We start from the raw sequence: 16,950 nt of genomic DNA, 5'->3' as shown, positions 1-16,950 counted from the left end.
TGTTAAAATCTGCTTTTTCTTGATATTTTTACCAGCATTTTAAACTATGCAGCATTGCTGAATTGCTATATATACTCTTTCTCTACAATAGCTGTGTAGATGCATCCCAGCTTATGTTAAGTTGGGGGATGTGGCCTACCCTCAGCACTAAATGATATTTTTCTAGATTTTTTCTCACTCCTGTGGTCCTTCTTAAAAGTAAGTTTCGGTTGATTGCTAGACCGGTATACGTGACTATCACCCTTTCTTCTGCTTAGGAAGAGCTATTACTCTGTACTGCTGTGGGCAGGGAAAGCAGAAAGATGCTTCAGTCCGATCTCCTTTCTCTCCTCCAATCATATAAACTGCCTCCAGGGTGGGATAAATGTAAATGCTGAGCGTCAAGGGAACAGGGTCTAGGATAAATATTTTGATAAGGGAATCTACAGTATTTTACCCCTTTCCATACACGTGGGGCTGATGCTTATTTCCCAAGCTTGCTAGAGGATATCTATTTGGAGTAGAAGGCAGAAGGAAAGGCTGCCCATTCTGTGTTTTCAGTTTTTGTGTTGGTGTAATTTTATTTTATTTTAAAAAATTTTTATTGGAGTATAGTTGCTTTACAATGTTGTGTTAGTTTCTGCTCTACAGCAAAGTGAATCAGCTATACATATATCCCTTTTTTTTTTTTTTTTTTTTGGATTTCCTTCCCATTTAGGTCACCACAGAGCTGTTGGTGTAATTTTAAAAAGGAGAACATATTTTTAATCTCCTTATGCTGGATATCCTTCATCTGCTCCTCTAAGTCTACTCTCCACCTGTACTGTGGTCTTCATGGACTGCATTACCCAGGTTCCCCTTACTCTCTGGATTATAGTTGGGTTTGGCCAATGGGAGGAACAGGCAGAAGAGCAGGAAGATCTTCCAGGAAGGTAGTCCCTTCCCTCCCTCCCTGTGGTTCGGCAGCAGCTATGCTTCCCTACTTAAGGCCACAGCTTCTGTTGGGTGGGACACAGCTTTCAGGGCTCCTCCCTTGTTCCTTCAGGCCTGGGAGTGACAGCAGCTTCCAAGGGCTCCTCCACCATCCCTTGTTGATTCCCTTAACCCTGCTCTTCCCTCTGTAAATATTCCTTTCAGTCAACAGTCCTCAATTACCCTTTTCAATGTGCCAGCTCTTTCTGCTGGAATCATTACTGATCTGTTTGACTTGGCATATTTTAAAAAATGAAACACACAGATCACAGAATTAAACCACCCAAACTGACCTTTAATTGTACATACATTTTATAGGAAATACAAAAATATAATTCAAGAAAATTTACTTACAATAAAAATCATAAAACCTACCAGAAAATAAAGTAACTTTCTGAAATAAAATTAATGCCCAATACATGGCCTTGTTCCCATGTATAAATTAGACTATAGCTTCTGTGAATTGCTAAAATGACATTTATTTCCATAGTGTGTATTGCAGGTGATCAAATGCTTTGTAAATTAAAAAAAAATCAATGATAATGCTGTTAGTATAATGATTATAGGTATGTTTTAAACGTGCAATCAGAGAGAAATTCCAATGGAGTTGTGTTTCATAAAGGCAGAAGATGGTCATCATGAGTAGGTATTGCCAAGTCCACACACATTAAATTTGCAGGGAAGACTGTTTCTCTGTGAAGGACTCAAACAGGGGCTTTCCCCAAATTCAGAAAACCATTACTTTTGGCTTAAACCACTAGATTTGGCTAAGTGAAGTAAAAAAAAAACCCTCATCTTAAGTGTGAGCTAATTGTCTTCCCCTGCCTTTCAAAGGCATCGAATTCTAAACTTGAACATGTTGGTTTCTTCTTGGTTCAAAGCAGAGCTGACATTACGATAGCAAGAGGGCAGTCTGTCTTTCAAAGTGCACTGATGGGAGCCGGCAGGGGGGGCACCAACAGTTGAACTGAATTACACCGAGAACATAGTGTTGTGGATCGGATTCTCCCTCCACCTGCCCAGGGCTCACAGCCTCCGCCAGTATGGCAGTTTTGGGTTGGTGCTGTTTCTAGAGCCTTGCTCTGGCTCTGGGTCGTCATGGGTCCAGACCACTTTGAGATTCAAGTCTTTGGGAGGCTTTCTATAGTTTCTAAGCAAACTCAGGCCCTATCAGGATCTTTAGAGATTCAAGGCCACAGTTTAGTACCAGAGTTTCCCAGTTTTCTCTTGGGAAAGATGACCTGGGGCCACAGTGAACCACCCAGGAAATTCGGCTTAGGATAGACTGCTTTGGCCCATCCCATTTCTGGACACCTAAAGTTAGGGCTGGCATTCTGAGTTGAACATCCACTATAGTTTCTTTCTCCCTTTTCATTCCACTCACTGTTAGGGGCAAAGAATAAAATCTAGGTCTTTTTTCATCACAATTCAGTTCTCTGATATACCAGGCTAAATTCTGTGTTTTTTATTTTACTTGAAAATGAGTCAGTAAACTTAAACAGGTACGTCTGATGTGACGTGATTTTTAAAAATATTTTTAAAAATATTTACATATCCAATATCAGTAATTTTTTCTATTACCTTGAAATTTCCATTAATAGTAAGCAGTTTACTATTACATAGGACTTTAACTTTCAATTCCTTCTATGTAAATATCAGTGCAGATGAAATAACAGGATTTAGTCATTTAACACAGTGCAAGGAACAGGAGTATACTAGGAATCAAAGTGCTGGAAATCTATCAGTTCTTAATGACTTAAACTCATTTTCACAGAGTGAAAATTTTGTTCCCAGTAGTGATATTATGTCCAAGTTTGTGTTTTTAAGTTCTCAGGCATTATTCGAGAATTTTGGGGGGTGGTGAGGTACGGTGAATGATTGTACTTAACATTTTCATTTGGAGGGGAAAAAAGTCATCTGATAAAAGAAATTAATCTTCCAGATTCAAAGTAACTTTAGAATTTTATGTTTAGGAATTACCCATGAGGCTAGTTAATCCTATTTAGAACAATTTCTTAACTCTAGAATACTTGGTGGACAGGGAAGATTTATTTAAATGTCCAGATTTTAGCTAAGTTAAACTTTGCCTGGTTTGTTTAAATTAGTAGGAAAGCAAACCATTCATTTATTCTTTTTAAAATAAGGGATGATTTGACATAGATTGTGTCAAAATACACTGATTTCTAGATAGGTCTGGAATCACTCCTAGGTGATCATCTAGTCTGATAACTACTTATAGGAAATAGTTTTGCGTAAGCAACTCAATGAGACTAACATTCTTTTTTGGTTTTTTATTACAACTATGCTGTAATAACACTCACTGCAAAAAAATAAGGTGTCCACTATTTCAAAGATCATGCTATAAGGGAAAAAAAATCCTCTAATACCAAGTACTGTATTGAATATTTCAAACTCTAATCTGTAATACAACCACACTTTAAAAACCTGCCAAATTAAATGAAAATTTTCCACTTTTATCTCATTTTAAAAATTATTATATCTACACTAATTATAAATTGTTGTTTGGGGGGAATTCATCACATACTATCCCATTTTCAATTTTTTGTTTTATAGTTTATTTTTGTAACATTTCAGATGAGTTTACACTGTAAATAAGATATGATTAAACAGTGCAAATTCACTGAAATATCTTATGCCGAGTTTACATAATGCCAAACGTTTAGATTTAGAAATATATTAAGATATGACTCACTGTTACATGATTTCCTATTAAGTATGAGTCAAGCCGTATTTCCCAGATGAATTTTGCTACAATACAACCATCCTATAAAGTAGATGTTAGTTATGTCCTCAACATCAGCATTAAAAGAGTTCCAGTGTTTCTGAAGAACTGACCAGATTTTTCCGTTTTTGATCCTAATATTTGGCTTCAGACATAGCCACGTATACGATTCCCTGGAAATAGAATGAAGAGTATTAATCAGAATTACCTCTCTTAATAGTCTACTATTTATTGTTGAGAGGAAAATTCCCAGCCTTTTTGGTCACTATTAGCACGGCAGACGTTATAAAATAAATAACCTGACACTGACACACAGCTTCTTGTGGATGGTGAAAAAGCTGACATTAACGAGCAGAGCCTACTCAGTAATACTGAGTTATACTGTTGTAAAAAGAGAGCACTCCCACATACACAAACATACAGTACAAAGTACCTATGGTTTTCAGATTCATTGTCCAAAGAAAGGACGATCACAAGACACCGGGCTTGGTTGCTTGCACATATCCACTCCCTAGAGAATACGTGAGAAGTTTTATCTGGTCTGACTGTACACTGTATGTTTACAATGGTACTAGCCTAGAAGATTAAAATAGAAAACACAGTAACTATTTAGGGTTTTAAACAAATTACAAAACTACATGGTTTCTCATTCAACAGGAAAGCTTAAATCGAAAGGCACTGGATCTTAAATGCAATTGGTTGTTCCTCTAAAGGCCATGGAACGTGCTCTTTGACGGTAGGTTTTATAGAGCCTTCTGATACCTTCCACGAAGTGCCTTGTCAGCACGTCTGTAGCCCAAACCACTGCTGAAATGTTTGTTTGCTCTGTTTTATTAGGGTAGCTTCATTGTATTTATAAACTAACTTTTCTCCATTTCTCCAAGGAACCATTTCAAAATGATCTTCCAGATGCTGGCTCACTAAGCACTTCTTAACTACCATCCTCAAAGGTCAACCTATTTACGGGCATTTGACTGTGCAGAACAGGAAGTTTGTGTTGCATCTTGTGTTCTTAATGAAACCCGACAACAGAGGACTGAACGCATTAGTCTCAGAACAGGAGGCCTCAGGATGGCAAAGACCCAAGGGTCAATTATTGAATTAATTGATAAAAATCTAAGAGCTTGGAGGTCCCACTTTTCTTTCCGGGAAGAGGTTTCATTCATATATGCAAAAATCTGTAAGAAGCAAAAGGGGAAAAGGATGTTAGTTTTACATTGTAGCAGTGGACAGGCTTAGACCATATGCAATTTCTTAAGACTGAAAAGCAAAACGTGTTTTGTGTGTGGTCGTAGTGGTGAGAGAGAGGTAGCAAAATCTCACTCCTCTCGCACATGTTTATGCCTTACAGACACTCTGAAACATAAGTATTATCTCTGACAGATGAGGAAGTGAGTTAATAACAACATGTTGCATTTACTTCCAAAAACTGAATCTGGCTTCATTACGACAATTCAGTGAGAGGGCACACAACAGAGCCTGTGTTCTGGCCGTTGGGCTGCCTGGGTTTGAATCCTGGCTCCACAGATAGCTTTGGGACCATAAGTAAGAAAACTAACCTCTTTGTGCCTTCATTTCTGCATCTTTAAAATGGGTGATAACGATAACAATACCTATATTCTTGGGGTTGTTGGCAGGATGAGAGGAAATCATCCGGGTCAGCTACTGAAAACTGCTCACTTAATAAGTGTCCCCCCAACGTTAGTCTTTATTATCTCCATTTTACCAGTGAGGACACCACGGTGCAGAGAAGGTGAGGGACTTGCCCAAGTTCCCAGGGCTGGTTAGTGGCCGACTCAGGACACAGATTCCAAGTCCCTTGACACCAGAGCAGTGCTCACTGTGTGCTACCCAGGTTGCCTATGTTAGACCAAAGGTCTTCAGAACAAAGTCCTAAACACTGGAAAGCTGACACGTCTTTATGCATTGGCCACTGACACATCTTTACGCATTGGCCAATGTCCTCAAAGCAGTATACCAGCTCTCATCCGATTTCTTAGATATTTAGGGAACAACACAACTTTTTGGTCAGATTGCAGAGAATGGACCAGTACATGCTTGATAAAGATCAAACATTTCCACATGGCTTACAGAAAAGAGAGAAACATGTAAATCACACCTAGTCGTTTGAAACCAGTTGTTTATAGAGCTCCTGGAACTTTCTTACCAAAGGCCGCTGGTGAGTTAGAGAGCTATTTCTTCTTTCCTCCACTCTCCCTTGCCAGAAGAAGGAATGGTTTGTTTCCTTTTCCCCCCACTACTTACTCTGCAGGCATCTGGCAACTGGATATACAAAGCAAATTGCAGGGAGGGAGAAGAGTAGTCATCTTCGGGTTGCTTATGTTAGGACAGTATCAGGAAGGTTTGGCAGCCATAGGTGTTTATGCCAGAGAATCTTGGCTTAAGGGAATGGAGAAAAGACTTGGCAGATGAGTAAAGGAAAAAAAGAAAGAAAGAACTGATGGTGGATGTCCCTGAGTATACAGAGAAGAGGAAAGTTAGGTGGGGATATGCAAGGGAGCAATACTTTTCTTGTCAGCTAAACTATTTTGAATGAGAAATTGATAGTACTTATATGGTGTATTTAAGGAGCGATTTTGAAGTTTAGGAATTCAGGATAATAGTGTACATAAACCCGATAGATTAAAATATATTAGTCACCACACACACACACACACGCACACACACACACAAACTGAGCATTCTGTTGTAGAAAAAGTCTGTAGCTGAGTTTAGATCTAATTTTGCCAAAGAATATAATACTGGATTGTCTAGTGGGCCATGTAGAGAGGGCTCAGCCTCTAGTGTCATGGGTCACACATGAAGATGAGTCAGGTTTTCTGTGGCAAATAACCCAAACCATAGTTCCTGATCTCTTTAGAGTGTGACAGACCAATGAGAAGTGAAAAATGGTTTTAGAGGATGAAGCAATTCTGTACTATTTGTTTCCTTTCCTTTTCATCCACTATGCTGAGTAATTTTTAGAAATGCTTAAAATTTGCATTTTAGGAGCTGGCCAATATGTTGTAGAGATAATTTCCTCTTTTATGCTTGGAAAAGAGACATACTTCAGAGAACCTTGAAGTTCTTGATGTAAGTTTTGTCTTCTACCTCTCCATTTTTTTTCCTTCCGTTCTTGGCTTTTGTCTAGAGTTCACCATTTTCAATCTTGTGGACCCTGGGTTTTTTCTTTTTAATTTAGATAATACATAGAATAGAATTTACCATTTTAACCATTTTCAAGTGTCATTAAGTACATTCACATTGTTGTGCAACTGTACTGTTTGTATTTTTATTTTCTGTATATTGTGATGTTTTGACATCATAAAAACTTTCTGGCTGGGGAGAGACTGCCCCTTCCAGGGCTAGCCAATGCTTAGAGATAGCCAAGGGCTTACCCAGAAGCAATCGCTTGATATGCAAACTAACCAATGCAGAGCTCCGCTGTGTGGCCCTTTACCCCACGGAGGCAGCTTTCATCATTCCAAGGCCTGGTACGGGGCGACTAGGGGCTACTCGTATAGCTTAGAGCCTGTCGAAATGCTTCAAAATAGCCAGTCCTAAACTGTTTCCCCTACTCTGCCTTGTCTTTCCCTCAGAAACTCCAGTAAAGTCCGTGGCACAGGCTCTCCCCAGCTCCTGCTTCTTTTTCCTCCTGACCTGCACTGGTACTTCCTCATGTGGCCCTGCACGTTACGCAGTGCTTCCTGTTTTTGACCTGTGAGTTTGATAAACTGTTTCCTGGAGCATCTCCTGTCTCCTCTTGTGGCTGCACTTGACTGACCATGATATAAAAAGAACGGGGAACAGCAACCATCACCACCATCCATCTCCAGAACTTTTTACAACTTCCTAAACTGAAACTCTGTACCCATTAAACACTAACTCCTCATTCCCTCTCCCTCCAGCTGATCCTGGATTTTAATTAAAGGCTGACACAATGGATAGAAGTCAATTAATTAATAATGTTTCGGTGATATTCTGGACTTCAGCTTCAGAGGCTGGTAGAATTTATACATGCTTTTGCACATACTACAAGTAAATCTGCTATGAGAAAAATACCAAGGACTAATGTAAACCAGCCTAGTGAGTTTTAATTCCTTAGGACAGACTCTCTCTATAGGGCTTTGCTAAGAATACAGAGCTTGTTGTGATACCTGGAAAGTGGCACAGAGGAAAATTAGTATTCTGTTGTCTTCCATAGAATCCTTGCCACCTCCATGGAAAACTTTATCTTGGCACTGACCTGGCACCGTTTCTTTCAGCTACTTTCCTACCTTTAATGTGACTACATAGTGGGTTCAGAATTTTAGAGTAAATGAGAAATGTATTTGGCTGTGCACTGAAATCACCTGTGGATAATTAAAAATATTCTGATGGAAAAAAAATTTTAAATAAAGAAATAAAACTACTCTGATAGCTTGCTCCCTCTCTCAGAGACTCTGATTTAATTAGCCTGGGCTGTAACCCAGGTGATCCTAATATGCAGGCAAAGTTGAGACCCACTGCTTTAGACCCTTACCCCAAAATTGAAATAGTTTAAAATGATTCATTTATCACACTTAAAAACAAAAGACCCACTTAGGCCTGGCCAATCAAACAAATGACACGGAGCTTCCAGAATTCAGTTCCTGGTCATTAATATCAAATGATTTTCCTTTGGAAACGGAATCCTATGGAAAGAGTAGCTAATATTTACTGAACACCTATATGCCAGGCACGGTGCTAAGCAATTTGTGTCTTGTTGTGTTTAATCTTTATACAAATCTGTAAAGTGTTATTACTCCCATTTTAGTAAGGAGGAGATCAAGGCTCAGACAATTAGTTGTCCTGTCCCAAATCACACCGCAGGTAAGGAGGGGAGCCATGCAATTGTAGTAGCAGGACCCAGACTTTCCTCTTAGCCACTACACACTCTGCCACCATCTATATAAAAAGCCTCTGACGTAAAGTCTCACATGAAATTCACCACTGACTGATTATGGGTTTGTAGGAGACTTTTTTCCAAATGTGTCACAAAGATTTATGGGTATTATTTCTCCTGTTTATAGATGTTAAAACCATGGCTATATCTAAGTAGCTACTTGGTTTTCTTTGGGTCTTTTCTTTCTTCCACGCTTTCCACAGCTAGATGGCAGGCAGAGATGTTCACCTTGACCAAGGGTGTAGACATAACGCACCACTTCTCTTTAGGGAAAAGGACCATAGTTCTTGCTGTCTAAAATTTTAAAAATCAGTGTAATTATGTCATTATTTACAACCACAATTTCATAATATCAAATGGCAAAGGAAAAGGTGTCAAGTGAAAACCCTCATATGGAAGAACTTTCTCTTAAAAGGTAAGGTGTGTTAAAACTCTTTCAACAATCCCCAAACACATCATTGATGATGTATGAATAATAAAGGGCCTTCCAGTAGTACATGGATATTAACTCAAAATATCACCAGACAAAGTTTGTTTTGGTTATGCAGAGATTTCTGAATTTCTCTTTCATCCCTACTAGAATTGTGATACTGTGCATGTATGTAATTGACAAATTTCAAATCAGTTTTACAACCCCCATTCATGTTACATTTTACATAAAGAGTACCAGGAATGAATGGGAAACTCCAGTACTCTTTACTTGAGTTTGCTCTGTATTTCAAAGATCAGATTTCCACTAATCAGAGTAACCTAGAAATTATAGCCCTAAAGAATTTCTAAAGATGAAGACATTTTAGAATGAGTCAATGGTTCACTCTTGAAATTTTAGAACTGAATAAAATGCATAAGCACTTTATCCTAATGACATGGGGAAAACAGTTTAAAATGACCAGAAGTTATTCACAATTATTAGTAAAGTAGTGAGAAAACGGCTAGATATGGGTTGGAAATTAAAAGACAAACAGTATCTGAGTCAAGAATGGAGGTCTGATATATTTCCTGTGTCCTGTTTCATTTCAGGAAGAAAGTTTCTATTTATCACTGTGAAATGATGACAATATCTGATTAACATGAGGAATGTATTAATTTACGCAATATTCCTTTAGTGCATAAACAGTTTGGAATATGTTGTTGGTCCTACGCATGACTTTATATTGGATCGACAAAATAATGCTTTTTAAAAAAATCAGTTATATCTTATGTGTACCAACAGAAAATTTTATGTGAGGGGTAATCTGATTATTTCTTAATTTAGACCCGCATTTACACTAGCCGATCTCCTAAAATCTCAGACTCAGCCTTTTAATGCATAGGTCAGTGCAGAAGAAAAAAGAAACTGTACCCTTGGCCCCAGCTCAGGCCCCTTGATCTGATAAGGAGAAAAAGGTCTTTGCCATTGTATTTTTAAAGCTAAAAGTTGAAATTAAGAGACAAAGTGGGCAAGATATTTATAACATCTTCACAATTCTCTTATAAATCTTGGATTAATCTTCTCATATGTTACCCCTGAAATGAGTACTTTCCGACAGTATTGTGATTAAAAGCACAGGCTCTGTGCTTAAGCTGCCTGGCTTTGAATCCTGGCTTCAGCGCTCACTCACTAGCTGCGGGACCCAGGGTAAGTTATTTGCCTCATTTGTAAAATGGGAGTAAAAATGCTACCTATTTGACAGATTGTTGTGAAGATAATGGATTGAAGTATGTAAAAAATTAGCACGCAAAAATGTTAGCCATTCAGGACAGGAATAAAGACGCAAACATGGAGAACGGACTTCAGGACACGGGGAGGGGGAAGGGTAAGCTGGGACGAAGTGAGAGAGTGGCATGGACATATATATACACTACCAAATGTAAAATAGATAGCTAGTGGGAAGCAGCCACATAGCACAGGGAGATCAGCTCGGTGCTTTGTGACCACCTAGAGGGGTGGGATAGGGAGGGTGGGAGGGAGACACAAGAGGGAGGAGATATGGGGATATATGTATATGTATAGCTGATTCATTTTGTTATAAAGCAGAAACTAACACACCATTGTAAAGCAATTATACTCCAATAAAGATGTTTAAAAAAAAATGTTAGCCATTTTGATGTTGATAATAATGACATTTGAAGTTGAACTTGACTTCAATACAGCGTGCTGGGCATTTAATATTTTGAGTTTCAATTCCCAAACTTTGAAAGTCCTAGGCTGGCATTCTTGGAGGAAGCAGTAATTGTAACCTGCCCACACCTTGGGACAATGGCTGACATTCCTTAGCAGTTCAGCTTTCCTCAATTCCCCACTCCCCTCTTCGCATTCCTGGAGTGACTAGGCTGTTGTCCCACTGGGTACACAGCTGTGAGCTCTCCTTGCTGGGCCGGTGGCATGGCCCACTTTGAGGGTCACAGAAAGCAGTTCTGTTATCCCGAGTTAGAAGGAGGCAGAGACAGGGTAGATAACTAGTATTTTCTGGGATACAGGAAGAAAATTAGTTGGAATAGTTCATTAATAATTATTTTACATTGATACATTTTGCCTCGATAATATTTTAGATATACTGGGTTAAATAAAATCTACTAATAATTAATTTCAATTGTTTCTTTTTACTTTTTGTCATGTGGCTACAAGAAAATTTGAAATTCTTTATGTGGTTTGCATTTGTGGTTCATGCTGTATTTCTATTGGGCTGCGTGTGCTATTATAGAAGAACAGGAGAATTACTGAAGGCAACCAGAGCCCTTGCCTTTTCTATCAGAGCCTGGGTTAGGATATATGGAAATGATTCCTGCCTTGGGCGGGAGATTGGTGTAGGCCATTTCTGACCACAATTTTAGTGTGGGCCAAGTAGAATAAAAGGACATGGGGGAAAAGCACCACCCAGGGACACATGCCAAGCATTCTGAAATAGCAGAATGTAATGCACCATTCAGTAGCTTTGAGATTTGAATTGTCAGATAAGCCTTCCAAGAAGTAACTAAATTCTGGATAGTGTAGCATTTCATAATGCTTAAAGTGCCGTGTAAATGAAAGATACTGACAAGTATCAATAACCTAGTGATAAAATAAAATTAGTCAATGGTCAAAGTAAATTTCCCTATTGAGAGATGACTTGGTACTTCCCATTTAGGGTACAGTTCAAATATCTGTTTTGCATCTACTGGGTTATCTGTAGTTCATCTGGAAAATGTGTCATGTTAGCCCCAAGGCAAGAAGTCAGCGTAGCCCACTTTCTAGATTACATTAACACTAGGCATTTTTCCCACTCGTTGTCTGGGACTCTTTGCCATGCATACACGCAGAAGAGACCCTAGATAATATTTGCTGATACTGTCAATGCCAAGGAGTGGCTTGAAGGAGCTAAAGCCCCCTCATAATCTACATCTGGCCCCCCAAAGCCATAAACAGGCACTCAGATAAAAACTCAGCTTCAAAGCAAACTTCCTACGTCCCCACCCTTTCTAACCAGACTTCTAGTTCTTCCATTTGGCAACTCTGGAGTTGCCCCTGGCTTAATAGTAAAGGAAACGAGTGTGTGTGTTTGCGTGTGTGTATCTGAAAATCAACATATGGCAATGACAGAATTCTCATGGCAAAAGGCAAATTTACTTGAAAACTGGGGAACCTATCGAAAATCAACTGCCTTTATTTAAAAAAATACAGTTTATGCTGCGGGTCAGTCATGATCAAGGGGGAGACCTTTTCCTCCTGCTCTCCTCCTCAAAGGGAATAACAATCCTTTTCACAAGTGTGTGGTCACCTCTGAGCCTGTTCCCAAGCTATTTTAAGTAGCTGAGAGTGGAAGGTATTTTTATACGTACACACTCACAAATGATAGATAAAACTCTAAGGACTGACATCCTGATTCCCACCAGTCCAAAACAGGTACCCCCCCAATTCAGAAATGGTTTATGTCTCTCATGTTAAATTCTAAGTTGTTTAGTGGAACTTGAAATGCTTTCTCTCACAGATACATGTATGTTCTGCATCCTAGTCCCAACGCCAAAAAGTTAATTTAGCTCCTAATGTAGTTCTACCAGTTCTACCAGTAAAACAAAACAAACTTGTGGAAGCCATGTTGGTTTCTACCTCACAGCATTTCTGTTGCAAACTCCCCAGCTCAGGGTGAATGGGAGATGCAGCCTCCCACATCCTACTTCATTTTATAAAAGGGCATCTTTTACGTACTCCATCTCATTCCTCTCAAAGTGTAACTTATTGATTCAGAGCAGCTTCTACCCTGATAGAAGATGGGGCAGAAGTGTGAAGACAGTGGGGACCAGGCAGGAGAGAACATAGGTAAGAAAGGGAGTTAATTTGTGTATGTGGGAGGGTCATATCTAGGCTTTTAGGATCCTGTGTCCTCTCCCACACCTATGGATGAGTTTATGAAGATAATCTAAAGCAGTGAGGGAGGCGGGAAGTAGGATAAAGTGACTTCTACAGGTCACACTGACCAATGGCAGCATCATTTATCTTTTTCTTTTCTCCAAGACTGTGTCAGGTGAGAGTCACTGCCAACTGTTTATTCCCTGTAGGGTCAGTCTTGTGCTTCTGAAGATTAGGAAGCGGAGCTGCTAAAACTGAGCTCTCATTTCTCTGTAAGAGGCCAGCACATGCTCGGATACATCCCAGGCTCTGCTACCCACATTACACCTTAGGAGGCTCAAACTCACAGCATCATGGAACTAACCACTGATGTTGCCGCCAACCAGGGCAGCACCCAGCCCAGAACCTAGGCAAGGGGTTCCTCCAAGCAAGCAGCCTTTCCTCTAATTATCATTATGAACATATTGTGAACTTTCATGGCAACAAAGAGTTATACTCCCAATATGTAGTTTGGGAAATCTGTAAGCTAGGTTTTGTTGAACTTTTAAGACAATGAATGCTCTGGACTTCTGGCAACATGGACCCTTCTCACCTGGGACCATTCTCAATGGAAGGCTATGGGTTGAGTATTACATTTTGCTCTGGGAGAAACAGAAGGCAGAGCCTGGAGAACTAACACCAGTGGATGGGGGGCACTGGGAGGCGAACTACAGCTCAGGGAAGTCAGGTTGTAACTGACAACTACCCAAAGGTGGAAGGGGCTGCTTCTTCGTCAGGTACTAAGCCAGACTGGCCTTGTACAGTGGCTTCGGGTTCTAGGGTGGCAGTCTGCGCTGGCTTAGTGGAGAGCCAGGACTCCCTTTCAGGGGGACTGTGTTGGTAAATGAGAAGCAGTAGCATAGAGATGCCCGTTTGCTGGGGTTAGGGAAGTAGGAAGTGGGGCAAAGGTGAGAAGTGAGAAGGGAAGGCTATAGACCCTTTACAAATGAGGCCATAATTTTACAAGTTGCAAAATGTGTGTGGTGGTGGAAAGGGTGGGAGTAAGAGGGGAGAGTGTGAGAAGGCTGCCCGGTTCCTCTGTGGAAATGAAGGGAGCGACTCACCGTGAAAGGCAAGGAGCAGACGGCGAAGGTGATGGTCATGATAGCCAGGAGAATGAGATGGTCCGTCTCCTCCGCCATGGATACCCTTTCCCCTTTCCTGTGGCTGCCAGGGCCGCCCCGGCTGCTGCCCAAGGAGGGTCCGGAGCGGCTTCTCCTGCCCCGGCGATGCATGTGGATGAGGTTGAGGATGACACTGAAGTTGCAGGCGAGCACCGCGATGATGAGCAGTAGCAGCAAGGTGGCGTAAAGCCGCAGGTACGTGGTCTGCTCATGCCCGATGAAGCACCACGTCCCAGGGCAGTACTGGGCGTACTGCCGGTGGTCCAGCAGCGGCAGGGAGCAAAAGAGCAGGGAGACTGTGTAGATGGCGGGCAGCACAGCCAGGCCACCACGGCATGTGACCCAGCGCTGGTAGAAGTAGGGGTGTCCGATGGCTAGGTAGCGCTCCAGGGCCATGGCGAAGAGCATGAGCATGGTGGCCAGGCTGAAGAAGGTCATGGAGAAGGCAAAGTAGGTGCACACGCGCCTCTGGGGCTCCAGGGCCACCAGGGTCTGGTTCCGCGCATACGAAGCCAGCACCACAGGGCTGATGAGGCAGGTCCCGAGCAGATCGGTGAACACCAACTCTGTCACCAGCACGTGGAACAGCGAGATGGAGTTCCCGCGGCCGGCGCTGCGCCCCGAGTCCCCCAGCCAGCGGCGCACCAGCAGCGCCAGCGCGATGAGGTTCCCCAGCACCCCGGCCGAGAACATCACGGAGCTGATGGCTGGGCTTTCGCCGGAGGGGAGCCACTGTCGAGTATCGCAGTTCTCTGGCCAGGAGTCATTGGAGGTATTGCCCATGGTGGGGCGCCGGAAGAAGAGATGCGTCCTCCTCTCCCGCCGGCCTGCACCTGGCTGGAGGAGGGTCTGAGAGCCGGAGTGCTCCGAGACACCCAGGGAAAGGGGAGGGACCGAAATCCAGAGCCCCCTGCCGGCCCCCAGTGCGCATAGAGGGCGGGCTCTGCCCGGGTCTCCCAAGGCTCGCGGAGAAGCCGCTCTGCTGCCGCATCCATGCGGCGCTCCACTCTCCTGGGCCGGCTCGCGCCCAGGGAGCCGCCGCCGCCGCCGCCGCCGCTTCCACGTCTCCCGGGGGTGGCGGCTGTCCCAGAGCGAGAGCCCGCGAGCCGCAGGGAGGTGGGCGCGTCACACTGCAAGTCTCTCCGGAGCGCGGGGGCGGAGTGCGCGCTGGGCGAGGCGAGAGGGTGGACGGTGGGAGCAGCGGTCCTCGTTCTCCGCTGCTCAGCTTGCTGGATGTCCGCAGGCTGCCTGACCACCGCTGGGAAGAGTTTAGCCCTGGTAGAGGGCTGGGAGGGAGTGCGGGGCACTGGCGGGGTCTGCGCAGGATTTACAGAAGGCGGGCAACGCCGGGGAGAGCTAAGCGACTCACTAAACAGTAGAGAAGTTAGGAGGACCCAGTTCCGTGAGACGTGAAAAAGAAGGGAACAACAGACACCAAAGACGGCTTGCAGTAAGACCGATATGTTCTTTTTCTTTTCTTTTTAAAAGCATTTTCAGGAAAACACACCAAGAAGGCGGGTCCAGAGTTAGGAGGAAGTGAAAAGCAAGCCTGTGCATTCAAGGAACCAAAACACGCTCACACCAAGCTGCCTGTTGCACTGTCGTTTTGATTCGGTTCCCAGCATTTCGCCTTTTCTTATGTCAACACCATAACAGATAACCACTTGTTTAAAAAACCATTAAAAAAAAAAAGAAATGTTCCTTGTGATTGTGTAGAATTGTGTTTGTGGGCACAGCTTGAAACCACTGCACATTGTTCTCTACTCTAGCTCAGCCGACAAAGAAAATGTTCAGCCATACATGTTTTTCATGTTCAGTTAACCGTTCAGGACCCATCTGGAAAGAACCGTTCCTGGTAAAGTTGAATTGGTAAGTGGCCAGTTTCAGAGACTGGAGCTGACAAAAATGGTTTCTTACTACCCATTGTCACATATACAGAGTCATGAAAATGGGCTGATGTTTAAAACAAAAAACCCAGTTTGACAGACAACATGGGTACTTATATTTTGTAAGGAAGGTCATACTCACTTGGGGAAGGATCTGCAAAGGGAACTGGAAAGGGGGTGTGGGAAGTCATCCTCTGAGAGGATTGCCTTCAGAAGGGATTGCCTGCTGAAGAGCACCCCTTCCTGCAGCCTGCTTGCAGTCTACGACTATTTTAGCTCACTTTGATGATTCTGGCTTGGGAATTAGGTTGGGGATGGGATTCCCAACAGCGCAAGCTCACAGGGGGTTTATTTTCCTCATGTAAGAATATCAGTGGTGGCAGGCTGGTGTACCTCCAGGACTCGTTCCTTCGGCCTGCCATTCCTAGCATGCTGGCTTTCTGTCTACATTCTGTTCCCCACTGGTCAGCAGGATTCAACCAGAGAAACAGAACCACGTCATCACAGAAGTTCTATTGGACAGGGCTGCTTTGGACCTTACATGTTGGCGGGAGAAGGTGGGGGAGTCTATGCAAGGCTGTTTGCTGTCTCTGGTTCTAGTGTTGAAACTGAAATCACCATAGATCAGCCAGAGGCAGTCAGGATAGAAAGCTGGACATGATGAGAGCAAGAACAGACTTAGAACTTGTGGGGACAAACTGGAATTCACGAACAACCGTAATCTTCAAAGACAGACTGCACCTGCGTGTGTCTCTCATTACTTCCAACTTTGATGATGCAGATATACTGCAGGAGAAGCTGGCACCCTTCATGGAGCTGCACATGCACTTGGCTTAGGACCTGGAGGAGCTGAAGATCTGGCAGGAGCTGGGTGCTGCCTCATGCCAGCAAGGGGAGCCAGCAGATCAGCTACAATGTGCTAGAGTTACCACCACACCTGGAGCCCTGCACTGTCCTTCAGAGCGTGAAAACCATGG

The 16,950-nt window shown here is 42.6% G+C and overlaps 1 protein-coding gene and 1 long non-coding RNA gene across 3 annotated transcripts; one reads left to right on the top strand and one right to left on the bottom strand.

Annotated features, from left to right (window-relative positions):
* Positions 1–1,225: 1,225 nt before the first annotated feature.
* PTGER2 (prostaglandin E receptor 2) lies at positions 1,226–14,870 on the bottom strand. Of its 2 annotated transcripts, XR_004476579.2 has the most exons (3): positions 14,028–14,870; positions 4,128–4,872; positions 1,226–3,867 (listed from the first exon to the last, which is right to left on the bottom strand). XR_004476579.2 is itself a non-coding variant. In XM_004279358.4 (2 exons), the coding sequence occupies exons 1-2, from the start codon at positions 14,868–14,870 to the stop codon at positions 4,651–4,653; spliced, it is 1,065 nt and encodes a 354-aa protein (XP_004279406.2). In that variant the 3' UTR covers positions 1,226–4,650. The 2 variants fall into 2 exon arrangements, 1 of the variants encoding a protein (XP_004279406.2); XM_004279358.4 differs by having other exon boundaries at positions 1,226–4,872.
* Positions 14,148–15,709, top strand: LOC125963565 (uncharacterized). The gene is made up of 3 exons (XR_007475704.1): positions 14,148–14,282; positions 14,664–14,859; positions 15,576–15,709. It is a non-coding gene; the product is annotated as an uncharacterized LOC125963565 (long non-coding RNA).
* Positions 15,710–16,950: the final 1,241 nt, after the last annotated feature.

This window comes from Orcinus orca, chromosome 2, assembly GCF_937001465.1.
Source record: "Orcinus orca chromosome 2, mOrcOrc1.1, whole genome shotgun sequence".
NCBI classification, from domain to species: Eukaryota; Metazoa; Chordata; class Mammalia; order Artiodactyla; family Delphinidae; genus Orcinus; species Orcinus orca.
Note: the sequence above shows the minus strand (reverse complement) of the source record. Positions and strands in the feature narration are given on the sequence as shown.

Excerpts from the sequence above, each read along its gene's own strand:
- PTGER2 (XM_004279358.4), bottom strand. The coding sequence starts at position 14,870 with ATGGGCAATACCTCCAATGACTCCTGGCCAGAGAACTGCGATACTCGA. Across the intron at positions 4,873-14,027 it reads TCTGCTCCTTGCCTTTCACG|ATTTTTGCATATATGAATGA; the intron begins GTGAGTCGCTCC and ends TGCTTCTTACAG.